This window comes from Tyto alba, unplaced genomic scaffold (genome assembly GCF_018691265.1).
Source record: "Tyto alba isolate M040663 unplaced genomic scaffold, T.alba_DEE_v4.0 Super-Scaffold_22, whole genome shotgun sequence".
In the NCBI taxonomy this organism is placed as follows: Eukaryota; Metazoa; Chordata; class Aves; order Strigiformes; family Tytonidae; genus Tyto; species Tyto alba.
The window spans coordinates 16,536,027-16,557,485 of NW_024881296.1; the positions used below are offsets into that span (position 1 = coordinate 16,536,027).

Sequence of the window (21,459 nt, forward strand, 5' to 3'; positions counted from 1 at the left end):
CTCCTTCACGACTGCTTTTCAAGGTGATGGGTCAATCTTAAGAATAGTGCAGATTTCTTCATCCCTCAGGAAACATCTTAGTCATAACATTCACTGCTTTTATGATCTTTGTAACAGATTAAAAGCAGAGCTATCCTTTTCTGTCACATATATTTTTATTAATCAAGGGCATTTAAGATTTGGGTAGATAATGTAAATTAAAATACATTTGATTTTTCTACTGCCTCTAGGACAAACATCAAAATTCAGGAGAAATGGGTTATCTCTCAGTGATACTGATAACTGCAACACAAAAACTCAAACCACACTTGGTTTTAGTGAATGACTTCTTTGATTTCACCCATTTTTAAATAAGGAATGCATTAAGACAGCATCTTAGCATAAACATGAAGTTTAAGACTTTCCTTTTATTTTGGATATGAATTTTCAATAAAATAATGTAAATCAAAGCTCAGAAGATAAATGGCTAATGGCAATGTCAGTTGTGACAAGTTACTGGAATACCATGAACTTCCATCTTTGTTCAACAAGTGCTGATCTAACAAAGTACCTAACCATGCATATTCATTAATTTATTTGCTATGTTTATCACTCCAAGCCTAATGATAATGGTTTTTAAACAAAATTATAATGTTTTTTAAATCTACTCACATTGTAAAAAGACTGTTTTGTAGGTGTTATTAAATAGAATATGATTGATCAGATCCTTGAAGACTACTGGCATCAGCACTACTCTATAATACAACACGGGTGAAATGAAAAAAATATAGTCAGAAAATTAAGAGCTAACTACTACAAAATCTGCTTTCTATTCTATTTTTCAGACTTCCTTGTTTGGCTTATATAGCTGTGGCAATATTTAAAATCTATCTTATAAGGAGGATGTTCTTTTGGGTTGTTACGGAAACTTTCCATGAAGACTTTCTTGATAAATTTCTGAAAAGAACAGATGCAAGCATCTAAAATCAACTTTTGAGAGCTTACTGTATTAATTCACTAATTCTAATGTGTACACTGGAAATGAGCTCTTAGTTATGACTGTATGACCATTTCGTAATGCTATATTTACCAAATTTGTATTAGGAATGAAACTTAAATATACTAGAATTAAAAATTTAGAACACAGGAACCTGACCAGAAAACCACAGATCATGGAGCACTAGGTGTAAATGCATATCACCTTTTAAAAAAATAATTATGATTCTTTTAGCATCACATCCACGTTTCTACTGCAATAACTTTTTAAAAGTAGTTTCAAATATGTACTCAAAATTCATAAAAATACATAGGATTGCAAATGCAGTGCAGAAGTTACAGCCAACTCTTCTGACATAACGTGACTCTTCCGACAAAGCTCTAGAAGGGCATATATTCTCAAGTACATTTCTGTTGGCAGTCAACAGAAAGCGCTATCATACTGTATTTTAAAAACTGATAATGCAAGTATTCACAAGTAATTGAGCTGTGAAAACTATTTATTGGTATATTTTCAAGTTAAAAACAAGAAAAATGGATACTGTACTTAAATTACATTTTGACAGTCTGTCTTGCACTAATTATCTAACAAAGTGAACATGATAAAATATTGTTCTTTGGTACTGAAAATACCCTAGTAAAACTGTTATATCAATTTGGCCTCCTTGTTCAATCAGTTATTGTTAAGTTTGCATTTCAGTGAATGGTAAATGAATGCTTTGAGATAAAAGAAACTTACTCTGAAATTAGCTCAAATAAGATACTAAGTAAATTTGCTTGCATTCACTCCAGGATATCTCTAACATTAAAAGGAGTAAGGTATGCAGATACTGGGAATCAAACATTTATACTGCAGCAATTTCCTTCTCCAATAACTTTTTCTATTATTGTTTTTAAGGTATTAATTTTTCTAGAATCATTCTTTAATAATGTCCAGTTTTTTCACCTGCTTTTCTTAAAGAGCAAACACAGTACTTTAAAAATGATATTCTACTTAACCTTTAAAAAGATGTCAGTTATTTCTGAAAATTTAGATACCAACACTGTTATAAAAGGATAGAGAATAGTGCAAAAACAGAGGTAAGTATATCTACTAACTAAAATGGTTTTTAGTATGTTCAAAGCTGTAGTGTCACAACAGCCTTACCTTTGGTGCAATGTTTCCTTTTTCTCTCTTGCCTTAGATCTGGCTATGCTAAGGTTTTTCCATGTTCTAAGTAATCAGAAAACTATATTCATTCTTAGGGAGAAGAGGGGTTACTTTTCTGCCAATTTAGCATGCTAAAATGTAAAAGTTGAAATCTTCTAATTCTGTTCACTTTCCTGTTTGACATGAATATCAGAAAGCAATAGGAAAGGTTAAGGATATATATGTATAAATGGGTGCTCCTGTGAGAAGTGGACCTGAATCTCTTCAGTCTAAGAGAATCAAATCTAGACCTTCCGTTTGTTAGCCAAAATTTCTAAACACTAGTTTAATATATAGAGAATAGCAACTGTAGCAGTGGCACAGGAACAAGTCTTGATTTCATTTGTTCAAAGAATACTGTTAGCTGTTAATTCTATGAAAAACTTAAATCTTTCGACTTCAAGTGAATGAGGGTACCTCCCTGCACCTCTAAGCCAGAGATGATAAATTTCAGTTGGAGTGATACTGTATGACACCGTATGTTTCACACTTTCTATTGAATAGACACAAGAGGTGCCTCTTCATAACAGTTTTGTGGACTATATTTTTATGGCACTTATCCTGAAGTTGCTATATAGGGAGCTTAATGACTAAGCTGAAGATTCCATATTCCTCCTTGGGGATCAAGAGCCTAAAATTTAGGATTGCATTCTACACCCATTATCGGGATTTGCAAAGCCTCTTGATGATTGCAATGTCTAATCGAACAGCTGGTATCTGGTTCAAGAGGCAATGCAAAACCACATGGTTTTTGAAAGAGAAATGCTATACAGTCATCATCACAGGGTAAACCAGAATCAAGACAAGGACTTTATTGTTGGCAATGTGCCAATCAGTTATATTTCTCTTGTGACTGGATGAGGAAAAATAAATCCCAGTAACATATGATTACAGTGACATTTTATATTTGAGAATAAGTCATGTTATGCCACACCAAATTAACAGGAAATGTTTTAGTGAACTGTGTATTTTATGGCAGCTTCCCAAATACAAAAATCTATAGGAATCAGCATTAATCTTTTATAGGTTTGCATAAATCTCTACCAGGGTTATTCCAGTTATGCTAATCATTCATAGAACTTTAAGTTGAATAGTAACTGCGGTAGGAAAAAAATCCTTCTCAATTTTCCTTTTCTCGCTTCTCTAGCTCTACTAAACTTCATAATTATGTCCTGATTTATGATTTTTTCATCGATGTAACATGCATCTCAGTATAGGATATGTAATTAGCCTTCAAGAAGCTTTCAAGAATAGATTTGTCTGGATGACTACTACTTGAAGAAGTGCTATAAAACAGCAAGTTGAAATTAGATCTACAGAGTAACTGAAGTTCATTCTTTCTCATAGACATCTAAGTGAATAGCTTATTAAAGCTCACTACGTTGAGGTATTAGAAGTAGCAGAGTTCACAATGAATGAAATTTTTTTTTTTTTTTTTTCTGACTGACCACCTAAGAATGTCGTATCAAGGGAAAAGAAGCTATTTGGACAGTCAATTTTTTAGCACCCTCAACATAGCAACTAGAAATGTTTGTCTTCATTGCATGCACGGACACAACAATGGTAAATAAAGTTAGATATATGCTTTACTAATCATTATTGATTATCCTCAGTATTTTAAGATAAAACAAATTTTAGCATCCTGAATAATTTCCCCAAACAAATGAAATAAAATACATCTGACATACACACATTTCTAAAATACTAATTTCCCAGATAGTTGCTTATTATATTTTATCACATTTGTCTATATACAGTGATTGAGCAAAAGATTTTACTGTTGCAAAATAAAGTAATAATCTAAAACCAGCAGACTTAATATTGTACATGCAATTTCATTTCTGACCCTTCTGAGTTTATCCTGAGGACTGAATAATAAAAATTAGTATACTATAAAATTATTAAAAATTATAGCATACTATAAATGCACAAAGAAGAACCAATTAAGGTATCACAGGCAATCTGGAATCTGGCCTTTCCTAATTTTGGTGTGCTTTACAACTGATTTGTTCCTATGTAATCCCTCCTATGTGCTCTTTTAAAGGAAAAAGCAAACAAGCAAACAGTTTCACCTTTGACAAATGAAACAACTCACTCCACTCTTTTTCTCCTCCACTTCTCATTGGTTTTGTTGGAATATTAACATACCTTCATGACCATATGATGCTTGTGTCAGAGGCAGAGCAGGAGGAAAAAAGATGGAAAACTATACACAGGATCAGAATGTCCTGGACATGGGAAGACATTTACTAGCAGTGAGAACTGAGCTTTATTTCTTCTGCAGATAGTTTTGTCAGTGCTAGGATAAAGCTGAGTTCTGAAGACAGGACAGCTTGGCTTGTTTCAGCTCCTGTCCCACTCTTCCAATAAACAACAGCTCAGAGAGCTCTCAAGCCTTCACTGTGGCAGAGAGGCCTGTCTGCCCCCAAATTCTGATGCAGTATTATTCTGGTAGCTGGCCACAGTTCTTCAGCAACCAAGAAAGGAAATCTCAACATTCAAGCTTATATATCAGCAAAAGCTGAAGAGAATTTCATGTTACAAAAACCAGTTCATAGACTGAAGGGTTTATTTACACCAAATTAAAGATCTGATGAAAACACTGTAAATGTGACAGTTTCTCAAAGAAAAGAATGTAAGAAATTATTAAAATGGAAAAGGCTATGTCATCTAAGTATTAGGATTGCTAGCAGTGCCCCTATTAGCTACCACACTATGCTATGAAGGCTATAAGAGGAGGGAGCGCAAGAAATACTGCCATTATGAACTCCTACATTTGAAAATTTGTAATTAGGAAAAGCAATCCTTGGGCTAAATTTTCTCATACTAATTCTATACTAAAAGGTTAAGCTCTTTAAAAATGCTTAATAATGATCCTTGCACATCTATATAACCTAATTCATTATGCGAGTACAGTAACAAATAATGATAAATTGGCTTTAAGATTGCATACACATTTTCTCAACCATATATCTGAAAATGCCCCAGTTTGGTTTTTAAATTACCACATATCCAAACGGTATGAAACCAGAATTTGATAAATGTATCAAAGTAACTTAACTGTGAATATAGCTATGTCTGTGTGCAAATACAAGAACATCAAGTTATATTTGTACAGGTATCTGCACCAAGTATCTGTGTAACTACATGTATTTACAATTCAGTAACATATTTTACATATTACTATACATCATATTAAGCATAACTAGACACATGTTAAAAATCTGATAGACCTGTGTTGTGAAGGTGCTCCACTGTGAGCAGAAGGATTACCACAGCACATGAAGCACATTGTGGACCAGCTTTCACTGCACTGACACAGGTGGTGGAACCATCAGCAGGTCTACAGTTTCTGGCATGAAAGTTCACTGGATTCCCCAGTACTAACCTCAGTAGCTTCCCTATAGTGAACTTCACATCACAGCATCATAAACTGTTATGTTCCTGCTCATGCTTAAATCAGACATCTGCCAGGATTACAGACAAATCCTAAATATCTCCAAAATTTTTAATTTATACCAAGATCTTTAATGATCTGGGTTCAAATGGATGCCTATGCTTGTACACAGCTCATCTGACTTCTACAAGGAAAATGAAAATGTGCGTGGGCTCAGGAGTCTACATATAAGTAGCTCAAAACAAAAAGTGATCTTGGATATTAAAGTATAAAAGCATCCTGAGAGATATAGATATCTTTGTGTAAGCATAAAACCATAACTGTGTAATTGATATAACATGGTTTGCTTTCTCTAGAATCTTTTGGAAAAAAAAAAAAAAAATGAAGCACAGGAAAATATCAGGTTCTATGTACCTTACCTTCTTTTTCCATAAATACTCATGAAAAACCTTACAAATGCAAACTTTGATGGAACTCTATAGCCATCACTGTAAAACCATAGTAAGTGATAAAGCAAATGTTATATAATAGCATTATAGAAAATATATTATTTATTCATAGGCTACATTGAGTATAATTAAAATATACATCCTGATGAAGAGGATACATTTTTCTTTAGGATGCTGATTTAAAAAAAAATAAATCTTAAAACATAATACCATTTTTTATGATTTGAAGAAAAGAGCTCATTCCTTGGCAACATTTGGAGAAAATACAGACAGAAGTTTTGTCATCCTAACATTTTATAATAGAATATTAAGCTTTTTCGCCCTTAGGTACATTTTACCCTATCCACAACAGTGAGAGAAAGTTGTGCATATATGATTACTGTTTGCTGAGTTAGGTTGGTGGCTCTCTTTAGTTCTGAGTTACCCCATAAGCTGTCATTACAATTGGCAGTATGGAATTATTATTAACAGACAAGCTAAAAGCTGAACAAGGTAGTACAACTAACTTCCATTTTTGCCCCAAATGGGATTCTTTTCACGTGCCCGGATAAATATGTTGGTAAAGTACAATGACTGTTGAGGACATTAAGTAAAATACTTAGGTTCAGTCAATGAGGACATTAAGTAAAATACTTAGGTTCAGTCAACCTACAACACTTGAAAGCTTTTGATTTCCCTTGAATCATTTCAGGTTTTTAGTGTTAATTCTTATAAATCCACCTGTAATACAGCGCAATGAATCACTAGCTATACATCTGGTTAAATGCAACAATATTTTATAATAGAAACTACAAACTATAGTTTTTAATCATTATTATTTTAATGATTTGGAGATAAATTTCAAACTGCATTAGAAATTTTTTTTCCATAAAAAATAGAGTGTTTTAGAGACATGGTAAAACTGAAAATGATTAATCATTGGCCTTTCCCTTTACTGAATAACTTTCTGTCAACCATGCAACTCCAAAAGTCTGTAAGATGTGACCCATTAAATCATAGAATGGTTTGGGTTGATCACCTCGTTCCAACTCCACTGCCATAGGCAGGGACACTTCCACCAGCCCAGGTTGCTCCAAGCCCCGTCCAGCCTGGTCTTGAACCCTTCCAGGGAGGGGGCAGCCACAGCTGCTCTGGGCAGCCTGTGCCAGTGCCTCACCACCCTCGCAGTAAAGAATTTGTTCCTTATATCTAATCTAAAACTACCCTATTTCAGTCTAAAGCCATTATCTCTTGTCCTATCACTACAGGCCCTTGTAAAAAGTCCTTCTCCAACTTCCCTGTAGGCCCTCCTAGATACTGGAAGGTTGCTATAAGGTGTCTCCAGAACCTTCTCCTCTACAGGCTGAAATACCCTAACTCTCTCAGCCCATCCTCATAAGGGAGGTGCTCCAGCCCCTGATTGTCTTTTGGTCTCCTCTGGACCCACTCAAGCAGGTCCATGTCTTTCTCATGCTGGGGGCCCCAGACCTGAAGACAGCACTCCAGGTAGGGTCTCATGAGAGCAGAGGGGAAGAATCCCCTCCCTTAACCTGCTGAACATACTTCTCTTGATGCAGTCCAGAACACAGTTGGCTTTCTGGGCTGCAAGTTCCCATTACTGGCTCATACTCAGTTTTCCATCCACTAATACCCCCAAGCCCTTCTCCTCAGGGATGCTCTCAATCCACTCATCGCCCAGTCTGTATTTGTGCTTGGGATTGCCTTGACCCATATGCAGGACCTTGCACTTGGCCTTCTTGAACTTCATGAGGTTTGCACAGGGCCATCTCTCAAGCCCATCAAGGTCCCTCTGGATGGCATCCCTTCCCTCCAGCATGTTGACCACACCACACAGCTTGGTGTCATCAGTGAACTTGCCTAGGGAGCACTCAATCCCACTGCCACTGCCCATGCCACCAACAAAGATGTTAAACAGCACTGGTCCCAATACTGACACCTGAGGAATGTCACTTGTCATTGCTCTCCACTTGGACATCAAGCCGTTGACTTCAACTCCTTGAGTGTGACCATCCACCCAATTCCTTATCCACTGAGTAGTCCATCCATCAAATCCATGTCTCTCCAATTTAGAGACACGGGTGTCATGTGGGACATTGTCAAATACTTTGCGCAAGTCCAAGTGGATGATGTCAGCTGCTTTTCCCTTGCCCATCAGTGCTGTGACCCCATCAAAGAAGATCACCAAATTTGTTAAGCACAATTTGCCCTTTTCAAATGTAGAAAAGTTGCTTAATGATTCCATTTTTCTTCTAAATATTACTTCAAATGAAATTAAAATACCATTTTCCTCTAAAATCTGCCTGATTCAACCACATACACATTTCCTTTATGCAATGTGATCTGATTACCAGAGATAAAGTACTCAATGTGAATCACACACTGTGAAAAATGTTATTCAGCATTTCATATAACACACTCACTCTGCAAGAATTTAATAACAGAGGAACATCTTCAGGATGCTAGTTATTATGAGGTAATAATTCAGAGAATTAGTAACACTTGACTTCTGCCATGTAACTCTAGGGTTGCTTTGTTTAATTCATATTCACTGTAATTTGTTGCTCAGTTATACCCCTGCTCACTTTAACTGCAGTCCTTTTGGTCAAAAGGAAGCTGAATGGCTACTGACATTGCAGGCTGACTGTCTACAAACTAAACTACAGAAGACAGAGAAGTTAGTTTTGACATCAATACACTGCCACCATCTTACTATAACTGCTGAAATAGTAATGAAAGATGGCTAATATGATTATAGACTGCTGAAGTGCTTTACAGAAGACGACTGCTACCCTTTAGACCTCATCAAATCAGACGATCACAAGACCAACAAAATATCAGACTGCAATGATTAAAAAAAGTAAAGAAAGAGTAAATAACTCTTCACTTACACTAGTTACAGAATACTGGTTACCAACCTTTTCAACATGTTTTCTCTATTTATGTTCCTATACCTGACAGATTTTATAAAATACTAATGAAACCATGTTCAAAAAGATGACAAAAAGCAAAAGGCCAACTTCCAAAAGGATAAAATCAACAGAAGCTAAGATATACAATAATACCTGAAGCTTGAAAGGTTACATGTATAAAACAGGACACTTGCTTTCATTATGAAGAGTAAGGGAGATACCAGAGCCACTTTCTAGTCATGTTCCTTCCACAGTTTAACAAAGTAGGTCTGGTTTACCTGATGGCTGAATACTGAATCTTCCAATTACCTTCATTAAACATATTCATCTAGCTTTGTTCTAACCCAGCAATAAAATGGTATATTCAACCCACATTTATTCTAATCACCAGCAAATATAATTCCAATAATATAGCTAAGCAGCTAGCCATCTGTCCTTCTCCACACAGAAAAGCCAGTTATCAACAAACTTCTTCTAACTTAGATTCTGGAGTTCTAAGTGAAAAATAGCTAGTATTCAAATGATACAATACTCAGAAAGCATTTCAATCACTGCATTGTAATATTTATTAGTGCCATTAATATGCTGAAATTTTACTTGTGATGCATAAGCAGAAATCTACATAATCTAGAAATGTAGAGTAAAATTAATGTGGTCCTGTTAACACTAATTACATTTCTGGTTCTTCTTGCATCATGGAAATATATATATATATTTTTTTTTATTTAAATTTTATATAGTAAATATAGAAAGGCCTGCACACTTTTAGGATAGATAATAGATATAATATACACTGATTATAAATCAATAATTGTGATATTTAAAAATCAGATTTACAGTCTTTATATTAATCACATGGATAAGATGTGCAATTCACCTCTTCAAGAAATGGTGGAGAATGAGCTTTTAAAATTATAGAGTATAAAAGAAGTTCCACTTGCCTGAAGCAAAAGAGCAAATAGGATAGAATACGGGGAATAATCATCTAAATCCTACTTAAGGATATCCTGATAAAGAACATCTTAAGGAATACCAAACGGCCAAAAATCTAGAGTTAACTGATTTATTAGTGGCGATTGAGTGATTACTCCTGTGAATGTATTTTAATATATCCCCCAATACACACTTTGCTATTACTGCCTAATGGAACATTCTACAATAGAGGAAGAATTTTTCTATTGCTATTAAAGGGCCATTTGTTTTCTCACTTAAGCTGAAAAAAATTTCAATTCTATCCAGTGACAGGGTAAAGGAAAAATGACAATCCAAACTGAAGCAACCCTGTTAAAACCCAGTAATTCCTCAGCCAAATTTATATCCAAAGGTTTGAATGTTGCATCCAGTTGGTAGGCACAGTACTGTCAATGGTTGACACACAGTTAATATTTCTGTTTTAAAGATTCCTTTGTCAGATACCAGTAGACAGAAGAGTTTGTGAAATTTCATGCAAGCTTAAATCTGTAACTCACTGATTTCCACTGATACAACTGAACTTATTTTGCTTTTTTAAATCAAAGTGCTGGATGTTATAAATTTTTAGTGCACTCTCTGAATTCTTCATATTGGATGAACAATTGGATGACCAAAAGCCTTCAGATGCTATCAAATAAAATATTAAAACTTGATTGTTGTCCTGAATAATAATTTTGTAATACATGTTAAGTATGTCCAAAGTCATACTAGAAGCTCATAAAATAATAATTAATCAAACAGATTTTAAATAGAAGTCTGAAGCATGTTAAAACTTTAGTTTTGTGGATTTTTAAAGATACTATCTCTCTGTAAGTGGTTGTTTAACTCAAAAATATTTACACAGTGAAATTTGATTATTTTGTGGTAAACATATATGGGTCTGGACTGCAAATTTCTAATGGTACTGCATTAGTCAAGATAAACATTGGCATAATTTACAGATATAATGGACTCTCTAACACCACCATTACTTTCTGGTTGTATTACTCTAAAAAAACATATCTGGTAGCTCAATTAGAAATTACACATTTCATATAAAAATCACTTTCTGAATTTAGCAGATTATATTATGCAGGAGATCAAATCAAGTTATATTAAATGTTCCTCTGACCTTAAACTATTAATCTAAAATCTGACAAAATAAATGAAGGGCACCCAAATTAGAAGGGCATGAGATGAGTTAGTAAAACACTATATAAAAGATGTAAAAAAATCAGCTAATACATGTACACTTCCTGGGAAAAATATTTTTTCAGTCATACCTTAAAAAGTTACAATTTAAAAGTATAATGAGCTCACTGCTTTGAGATCTTTTACAGTAAAAATTATTATCCAGGGTATTCTAATAAGATCCAGGTAGAAGCTTTCTAAGTACATTGCTTAAAAGGTTTCTAGCTATGTGGAACTGTCCTCCCCCTCAAAAACCCACCTGTTGAACATCATTGCAAGAGAAATCTACTGATAGGAAGAAATGACACATCTGGAGGATAAGTAAAGAAAGTCAGAGAAAAAGTGAGCATGGAGCAGTAGAGAACAGCACGGAAAGAATGAGAACAATAGACCTGCTTTGGTAAGTAGGAATGTATGTCTTCAACTTCTGTGAAAAAAAAGTTTATCAAATTCTGGCTGTCAATGACAGTAAAGTATGAATGCACCCTTGACTAAATAGTTTCAGCTGAGAATATATCCAATATCTTCTACATGTGATATTCTATTGGATATCTCCAATATCCAATGTAAAGTGACTAGTGTCACTTTAAATCATTAGCAAGATGACTGTAAGAAAAGCCAGGGCATAATTTAATTTTACTAAAGATTTAAATGTAGAGCACCAGTCTTTTCTAAATAAGTATAATATGATTAGTCTTGAAACAGAAAATTTGGATCATAAAGTATCTCACCTAATTTTATGCAATGAAACTTACAATGAAAGGAAATTAATTCAAAGCTTCTGGATTTTTTAGAACACCTCTAAAATAGTCTTATAAAAAGGGAGCTGCAGCAGCTGCACTTGGGAGTGCACACATGTATGGGAGTAGGAGTTTGCACCAGCCTTGCACATGTGGCCTTGCATGGCCTTGCAGGGATGCTCCTTGCATAAGCCCTTGCAGGAATGTTCCTTGCATGGGGCCTTGCTCACTCACTCCCTTAAATCTAAAAAAAAGTATGTAGGGAATAACATTTAATTCTGTAAAACATGGGATTAATAATACAGCTGTCATTATGACAAATCTTGCATGGAAATAACAGAAAATAAATCCTATCTGAACAGTTATTGAAAGATCAAAAGATCTGCTAAACTTTAGAAGACAATACCTACAGATACTTTAAAGAACACACGGGCAAATCCAAGCAACTCATGCAGAAGTAGTTCTTTCTTTCATATTCTAATGAGATGCACAGTGAAACAAAAATTATAATGTTAATATGATAAAGTCAAAACCAGTGGATGTTTTAAGCACACAAGGTAGGCAGAAAAATAGTGTACCCTTTGATTTGGATTTACATTGGGTTTTGTGCAAAATACTATGAATTACCTACCAACCACATCAAAAAAAATCTCAGTAATATGCTTATGATTAATGAAATAGGCATCAAAATATAAGTTTCCTCCAAATGCTGTTACATGGGATCTTAGCAGTATGCCATGCTTCCTTCAATGCATTCAAGAATTTTTATTGCACCCTCTATGATATATTTTATATGTTTTAATTTTGCCACACATTGTGCAGAACGTTGTACTTAATGCGGTGTAGAATTGTTTACTCTAGACAAGTGATAAAAAGCCCTCTATCACAAAAAAAAAAAAAACAAAAACAAAAACAAAAAACCAAGCAAACAAAAAAAAAAACAAACAAAAACAAAACCAAAAAAAAAAAGCCAAACAAAAAAAAGCCCCAAAACTAGTCTGGATTCTAAACAGGCTAATGACATCAGTTTTCAATTAAGGCATGATACGCTATCGACATATTTCTATTATCAAACTGAAAACAAATCCGTATTCAGTGTTGTTATCAAGTTCTTGACATCACTCCTTATAGAAACATGGATGAAGAGTCATTTTTCTTTTAAAAGAAAAAACTTTGCTTTCAAACACAAGCATTCAAACTGTTAAATATACATTAAAAAATACCATCACAAATGTATGAAAAGCTAAATTGTGTGTTTATTATCCTATTATAATTCAGGCAAGTTTTATTATTGCATCAGAATCCTGTTTTGTCAAGTAAGAGGCCTGATTGAAGTTCTATAGAAGGCCTTTCTGACTCTAGAATTACATTGCTCTCAAGAGCAATTCCTCTACTTACACGCATCCCCTCTACTTACACCCATCAGAGATCAAAATCTGCAACTACAATAAGCATATTTGTAAAGGATCCACAGAGTCGGAGTGTAACTATTAAACACAAGACTTCCACAATGCAGCCTTCAGCACACTGTAACTGCATAGTGGACCTTTATAATTTCATCTTATCTCACATGTATTTTATCTAGGAAAGGAAGTTAGCAGAGAGCAGTAAATTGTCCAGCAAAAAATATGTAACTATGCTGTCAAAAGGAAAAGCTATGCCAAACTGTTTATATTAATGTTAAGTATATAAAGGAATCAACTGTTGTTGGAAGGAACCACTCAGTTTTTCACAGTAGTTTTTCTATCACATTGTCTAGAAATTTTATCAATGTACCAACAGTATTGTTTTGGCATTTCAAAATGGTTAAGAAAACTTAATGAAAAAACCAAAACCGCCCTGACCCCTTCAAAGCCTAACCAGATCACTTCAGTAAGACCAGGCATATACATTAACTGGAAGTATCAGATAGGAGAAGAAAGAAAACTTCCATTTCCCTGGTATGGACTCTAGCCCTCCGCCTGCAACAAAGCAACAACTGGCTTCAGAACATCAGTGCACAAGTTTGGGGAGAACAGCCATAGCAAAAGTCACAGTGGGTTAGTGATCACCCAGGTCCCCAATTCTGGGGAGTGACATTTAGTTCCTCTCCTGTTTCCCCAGTGTTCTCCCACTACTTTCTCTAGTGCAAATGCCACTATGCTACCTCTTCTGTCTCCTTCGCTCACTTAAAGCTTCCAATGTCATTTAAGTTCCAGCAGTGACAAGGGAAGACTGTGAGACAAGGGACAGCATCCAGAAGTTGACAGCTACAGACACAGCTTGCTGCTTCAATTCCTCGCAGCATTCATTGTGTGCTTGGCGGCACTGCTCGCCACATACTTGTTGGAGCAGACCGTATAAGAAGAATTAGCTGCAGTAGGGATCTCACCTGATAAACACATGTTGCTGCTACCCAAGCACTGATGCAGGCTTACTCACTTGTATTTATAAAGTCAATCCTACATTTATGATGTAGTTCACTATTATAATCAGAACAATATGGTGTTATATAATTTTTATGAGGGTCAGAAGGGAGACTGATTTATCAGAAAAGTTCTCAGTTGTAGTATTTATTACCCCCAACACATCACATCTTCAGACAAGCAGCAAAGCTATTAAAGCAAAAACTGTCAAATGCCTTTTTGCTTTTTCCTCCCCCAACTGGAGTCACTTATTCATCACTAATTTGTCTGACCTTAGTAGTAGCCAAGGCATGGAATGGCTACAACCAACCACCTTATGGAAGAAGTAGTAGAATCATGGGAAAACTCAGGTTGGAAAGGACGTCAGGAAGTCTCCAGTCCAACCCCCTTCTCCAAGCAGGATTATTTCCAAGATCAGACCAGATTGCTCAGGGTTTTTTCCACCTGCGTCTTGAAAACCTTCAAGGAGACTGAGCAGCTCTGGGAGACCTGATGCACTCCTTGACTATCCTCATGGTGAAAAAGCTTTTGACCATCCTGAACACCTCGTTTCAACTCACATCTTCTGTCTTCCCATCATTCACTAGAGTGAACAGACTGGCCCTATCTTTCTGACAACCTTCTCACAGCTATTAGGCCATTAAGTTGTTAGGATTTAATACCATTAGATACCTTGGTAGCTTTCTCTTCTCCAGGCGGAAAAAAATACAGTTCCCTAAGCCTCTCCTCATGGAACATGTGCTCCAGAACCCTGTCTTGATGGCTCTTCACTGAACTCACTCCAGGTATCGTATAGCATTGCCAGTCAACTTCTTGGAGAAGACCAAGATAAAGGCTGAAGTCTACATAAAGGCCATGATTTTTCTTAGCTGGAATGAATGATACCAAGTTGAAAGAAAGAATATGTACATATGTTCTTTGGAATCTGTTCTGGAGTCTGGGTGCTGAGAAAGGTGTATGGCATATGCTTCTTAACTAATCTCTTTCACATTTTCTGTCAGCTAGCTCTAGAGGGATTCACAGATGCATGTGGGAAATGCTGATTTTAGATAATTCCCTACTCAGCAAGTTGATGTCTTAAAATCTTGTTCTGAGACTATTGTTATTAACTGTTTTCTAATACTTTGCTCTGAATTCCTACACTTGCAGTCAAACATCTGAAAACTAAAAAATGCTTACTTCATTCAGTGAAACACCAGCTGAAGATACCCACATACTCATACCACTGCAGAATTTTAACTTGTATGAAATCTGTAAACATGTAAGAGTTTTTCTCTCATATACTTCAAAAAATTTAGTCTGACATTTGCTCTTCTATATCAGTTTCAGTTTGCAAAGTTTAAAATAGATTAATTCCAGTGAAAGAATTTACAGAATTTGACAACTATCTCTGTAATTGTCTCCACTTAGAATATTTTATTCATTAGTTCATAAAAAACTGATTAGTAGAGGAGTCTTGAAACATCATTGTCATAATGTTTTAAAATCAATTTACATTTACATCCTCTAGGTATGAAATTTAAAACCTTTCAAGGTCTTTTTCTACGTAAAAGATCGTGAATCAAATTAAGTGATTTAAGACAAGAAATGTCAATCAAAAACATGAAATGGAGTCTAACTGGTAATTTACTTATTATCTATTTTAAATCATGACTGAATTATTAAAAAAATTATTTACTCGAGATGCAAGTGTGTAACAGATTTTCATAAACGAAACAACATGATTCTTCATGTCTGATGATATTAAACAAATCTTATCATCTTGGCACTGCCACTATGAACAGTATCAACCTTTCCTCATATTTGTGAAAATTAAGGGCTGATTTTAAAGTATTTTAAAATAACAAGAGCAGTATGATTAAGCCATGTAAGTTATAGCTGGAAAACATAGTATGAAATACAGGCTTTTAGAAGACATTATGGTCTTAAGTATTAGTACTTTTCCTGTGTATTCTGCTTTTACATTATACTAGCAGTGTGGTCATTACAGCAAAAACAAGCATGGAATTGGAAAGGAACATAACTTTATGAGGGGAAATAAAAACTTCTTTGTGTTGAAGCTTTTCATGTTTGGATCTAATGCAGCTGAAGTGCCTCATCAATTCAGTTGCATGACTGTATACTGGCACAAAGGAGGAGGGACAAATAAATATGCAGCAGAAGCAGGCAGGACTGTAGCAGCTACAACTTTTATTAGATTATACTGTTACTGAGCTGTGCGTCAAGTCTGCATTGCTGTGAAAAAAAATGCTGAACTGCTTTTAATCTAGGTTTAACCAGGACCCCAGTCTAGTTCACTGCGTGACCATACAAAAGTTTATATTGCACAAAGAATAAATGTCCAGGGATGAAAACCACACCTTTCAATTGTCATCCAAGTTTATGTTAATTTAAATGCTTGCGGAATTACTCTGCTAGAACTCCATTTCATAACTGGTTTTAAATCAATTAAGACTGCGATGTTGCCAAGAGGGACATTTCCACCCACACAGATTGTGCTGACAACATATTCCTGTCTCCCCTTCTCCTTTTAAATGTTAGTTTAACAGCTGGTAGAGCTGATCAACCTCCTCTGTGGTTGCAAGAAACACCAATATAAATGCAATAGGGGGGACAGAAGCATGCAGTGAGGGCACAGAGGAGAGCAGGGCAGAGGAGCCTTGTGGTAGCAGGAGCTTCGCCTACCTCAATCCCTAGCTTGCCACTTTCTAGCCCTATGAATCCTATCTCTTTGTATCACAGTAACAGCACTTTGAAAGGACATATGGAGACTTTTCCCTCTGCGATCTTTTTTGCCTCAGCAATCTTGTAATTTGTTGGTTAAGAATCTTTCAAAAGTTGGAAGATAGACTGGAATTCCCTTTCTACAGTTCCCTTTAAGCAACAAAATTAATCCTCTCCTTGAAAAGGTGCTTTTACCACTAGTTTATTACAGAAAAGGGGGGCAATAACATTTATTCTCTCATGTACGAGTGCAGAAAATAGGAAAAATAACCACTTGGAGAGGATCGGAAGTGAATAGAAGTATCTTCCTGCTGCCCACATTCATGTATAGACACTTATCTACTTGCTAGTCTGTATGTTAATTTTTAATTATATTCCTAATTCTACTCAGTAGAGTACATGTGTAGCAGTACATGTGAAGCATGAGCACCTGAAATGGCATTCTTGATTCCACTTGGAGGACAAAACAATTAAAATGTAAATGTCACAGTATCTAACTTGTTAATGTAGAAGACCTATATTGGATCTTGCTCTTAATCTAAACTGCTATATGAGTTTAGTTTTGGAATAACATAAAGCAAAACACTTTCTTCAGTTCAGGAACAATTTTTTTTGGTGAATATATATTAAGTAATGTATTTCAATAAATAATTTTTAGATATAGCCAGAGATGAGAAAAATCTTGAATACTGCATGTATTCAATTTCTGTAGTTACTACTGGCTGTGAAAGCAGACTTGAGAAGAAAAAGTTATCCAGAAACTTTCATGAAATACGGTTTACGGAAATGTTCTTTGCCCAAGCACCATCAAAGAATTCTGGAACCTTTACTACAATATTTACAGTCATATATGCATAATGGTAATCTGTTAGACTCTCTGCTGATTTTATGACTCACTTCATGCTTGCACCAAAGGCTATTAATCTGTAACTAGTTGTTTGACCTGGAGATGCTGAACATGGTGCTGACAACTCCGTGCCTTATGCTGTTAACGAGAAGAATTGCCATGTCTTAACTATAGTTGCCTGCTGTGTTCTCAACCCTCCAGTCAATTCCTAAGCCTTCCATGAGAACTTCATCGATGATGTCAACCCCTGACAAGTGAGTATTTATTAATCTGAAGCTCCATTTAACCACTTGTTGGAAAAGAGAAAAGGGACACCCACTTCTGCACAGACAGAGTGGCAGTGAGATATCCCTTACTCTATCCTGATTTTTTGCACACTGACTGGAAATGATCCCAGTGGCTGCCTCTCCTCACTCGGAGCTTTTGCAAAATACAGCCTTGACATTGTGAATCTTCCAGGACCTCTAACAGTTTCACTGCTTCCTACCCAGTTATGAGCAGAACCTGTGGAGCTGGTCAGACCACTGTCCACCCTACCTCTGACAGGGCGAAAGGGGACAGGCAGGGGGGTCAGGCAGTGGGGGGCAGCAATGAAACAGGTTGACCAGAAAAGTCGGGGAATCTCTAATGTTGGAGGGTTTCCCAGCTTAGCTAGGGAAATCCATGATTGACGTGACTGAGTGCTAGTGATAGGCCCACTTCAAACGGGAAGTTGGGTTAGATGGTCTCCATGAGGTCTATGTGAAAAAGGCAGCAGATTTACCTTTTTGCTGTTGCTTAATGACAGTACTACATGATTTAACATTCTGGTACTGTTTAGGAAGCTAGAATTGCAGTCATAAAAATTAAAACTCTATAAATATTTAAAAGAAACTTAGATCATGATTAAACTCATAGCTAGTTATGTTCACAAGTCAAAGCTCCTTTCTTAAAATTAACTATATATTTCTCAAACTCCACTGAAACTGCTGATTCTTGTAGACAAAATCAAGTGTCTTTTACATATCTAGGTGTACACAAATATGTGCAAATATCCATGACTTGAATTTTGCCCAGAGAAGAGGCAAAGTCTTTCAAAAAACGAATCCTTAAACTCGCTGAAGTGTAATAGTCTATTTCACACATCTCTTGAATTAAAAACAAACAAAACAAACAATCTTTAAAACAAAGGGGTTTTTTTGTTGTTATTTTCTTGTATTTTTCCCACTAAGGTGAAACATCTTTTAGTTTTACTAATAACAAAAAATTTTTTAATGTACACAATTTCTACTCCATTAAAAATGTGTTTAAAGATGGGCTTGTTTGGGTTTTTAAGAGGATACTCTTACAGATAAGTCCAGAGAGACAGCTCACAGAAGACTGTTTCAGCAAAACAAGGGAAAATAATGTATTTCTTAACTGTTGTCAGAAGAACATATAGAATTAAAAAAACCTTGAGAACACAAGACTTTGCTAACACCTTGAACTGTGTCCAAATAAAAATACAATTCAGGAGTTTAAACACATATGTGTGTTCATATTAGCTCATCCATTTATATGTTGAAGATTTGCATCTTGTGCTAGCTGAAGCTTTTTTAATTAATAAAATCTGACAGCAGTAGACAAATAAAACAATATAAAGCAATTTGAAAGACCCTTATCCTAGCATTTTTACTCAGATACCTCTAAATTCGTTAGAAATTGGGACTGTTACTGAAATTGAAGCTTGCTGGATCAACTCTTCTTGTCTTTGAACTATGAGTTGGAAAACTAATGTTTGTTTCCATTTTAGTATTCTCCTATACCATGTGGGAGTTTTTTATTATTTTGCAAGCTTATTTTAAAACTGAATGTATTTTCCAGATCTTTGCCATCTTATGTGATATTCACATCAAATTTACACTACATTGTGCCAGTGTATAAAACCACTCTCAAATATTACTACAGTATTATTTGACAGCATTTTGCTAAATGTGAGGCGGTAAGGCTTGCACACAATTCTATAGGCTGAGAGTTTAATAGAAGGTGCGCTGTCAATACAAAACAATACAGAAAAATTGTGGCACCAAAGCAATATGCTTGGAGGCGAAGCATCACAATTTCCACAGGCACAGACAGTTACCTTATGATAACATTTCTGTAAAGCCTGAAGGTAATTTCAGAACCAGCAAACTCCAGATGAAGTTTTAGCAAATCCCACACCTTCCTGACATGCTTTATCACCAGCCCTAACTTGCTATGCTTCCTGGACATGGAAGTTAATTAACATCACCTCTATACTAGCAGTAAACGTACCACAGTATTTTTCATCATGGCTTTAACAGTGAATCCATCGGAGACCTGCTGTTTGATTTTCTTCACGTGCCCCAGGGGCTTCTGTTGCTGGGGGCACCCGTCACCTACGGGCTTTGAAGGGCTTGAACCCGCTTTCTCCACTACCATCTCCCCACCAGCATCCGCGACGGCCAAGCGGCAAAATACAGACTGGGAAAAAAAAAAAAAACAAAAAAAACCCACAACAACAAAAAAAAAAAAAAAAAAAAAAAAAAAACAAACATCCATCAACGCCCCAGCTGGTAAGTCAGGAAACGCAGCGGGTGTACCCCAGTTTCCTGCGCCCCCCACAACCTCCCCACCCGCTCCCGCGCCTTCCCTGCCCCCGACAGCCCTCCTCCCCTGCCCTCCTCCCCTGTCCCCCAGCCCGTCCCCCCGCTCCCTCTCCCCCGTCCCCAGCCCTTCCCCACTACCTGCTCCTCCATACCCCCCGGGGCCTCTCCCTCCCGCCGCCTCCCTCACGCCCGGCCCCACGCGCCAGGGTCCCTCGGCGGGGTCGGTTGCGGGCGGGGCGGGGCGGGGCGGGCGCGGGCCGCCGCCGGCGCTTGCACGCGTCCCCGGCCTCGCGCCCGTCTCTAGGCAACGCGTCAACAACCCGCCGCCTCGCCGGCGGGGGTCACGTGCGCGCGGAGAGGGGTGGGGGAGAGCGGGTGGTTAACCAAAGAAACGCCGACGGCAAGCCCGCCCGTGCCGGCGGGCACAGCGGGAAGCGGGCAGGCGCTAACGCCGCGCGACGGAAATTAACTGAAAGTAATTAGCACGGGGAGATGAGCGGCGGGGGGGAAGGGGGAAGGCGGCCCCGTGAGGAGAAGGGCTGGGCGGTGGGAAAGAGGCGTGAACTACGTTACCCAGAGGGCCCCGCGGCCGCCCTGGCGCATGCGCATCCCGCCGGCGCTCAGGGTGCAGGGGAACGCGCGAGCGCCTCCTTCCCCTCCCATCCTCTCCTCCTCCTCCCCCCGCCGCCGCCTCCATGATCGGTGAGTGAGCGAGCGAGCGAGCGAGCCCGGATGCAGATCCGCCTTTTCCTGCCCGCCCCTCTGCCGCCGACGCCCCTGGCGCGTCGGGCCCGGGGGGTGGCGCGGGCTGGCGTGGCTGCCCTCGGTCCCTCCGGTTCCTCGGCGGGTCCCCGCGGGGAGGGGCCGACGCTGCGCGGCTCCCGGGGCTGTGCCCCGGCCGCCCCCTCGCCGGCTCGTTGCTGCGCCTCAGGTTGAAGCGCTGCGTGCCGTTGGCGCGGCCGTGCGGGGGGGCTCGGGGGTCGCAGTGCCGAGGGGTCAGTGCCCTCGTTGTTTGCCCCTCTGGTGGGGGATGACCCACTAACGGCCTGCCCAGGGATGGTGCTTGAGGTCATTTTAAAGTTATTTTTTATTTC

At 37.6% G+C, this 21,459-nt stretch overlaps 1 protein-coding gene across 2 annotated transcripts in view; it reads right to left on the reverse strand.

Annotated features, from left to right (window-relative positions):
• PACRG (parkin coregulated) overlaps positions 1-20,826 on the reverse strand; it is a 232,791-nt gene extending 211,965 nt beyond the window's left edge. The window contains exons 1-2 of one of the 2 annotated variants that reach the window (XM_042796179.1): positions 20,518-20,826; positions 20,052-20,240 (exon numbers count right to left, since the gene is read on the reverse strand). In XM_042796179.1, the coding sequence (XP_042652113.1) occupies positions 20,052-20,198 (147 nt within the window). In that variant the 5' untranslated portion in view covers positions 20,199-20,240; positions 20,518-20,826. Of the gene's footprint in view, positions 1-20,051; positions 20,241-20,503 lie in introns of both variants that reach the window. The other variant, XM_042796178.1, reaches the window with a different exon arrangement.
• Between the last annotated feature and the right edge of the window lie 633 nt (positions 20,827-21,459).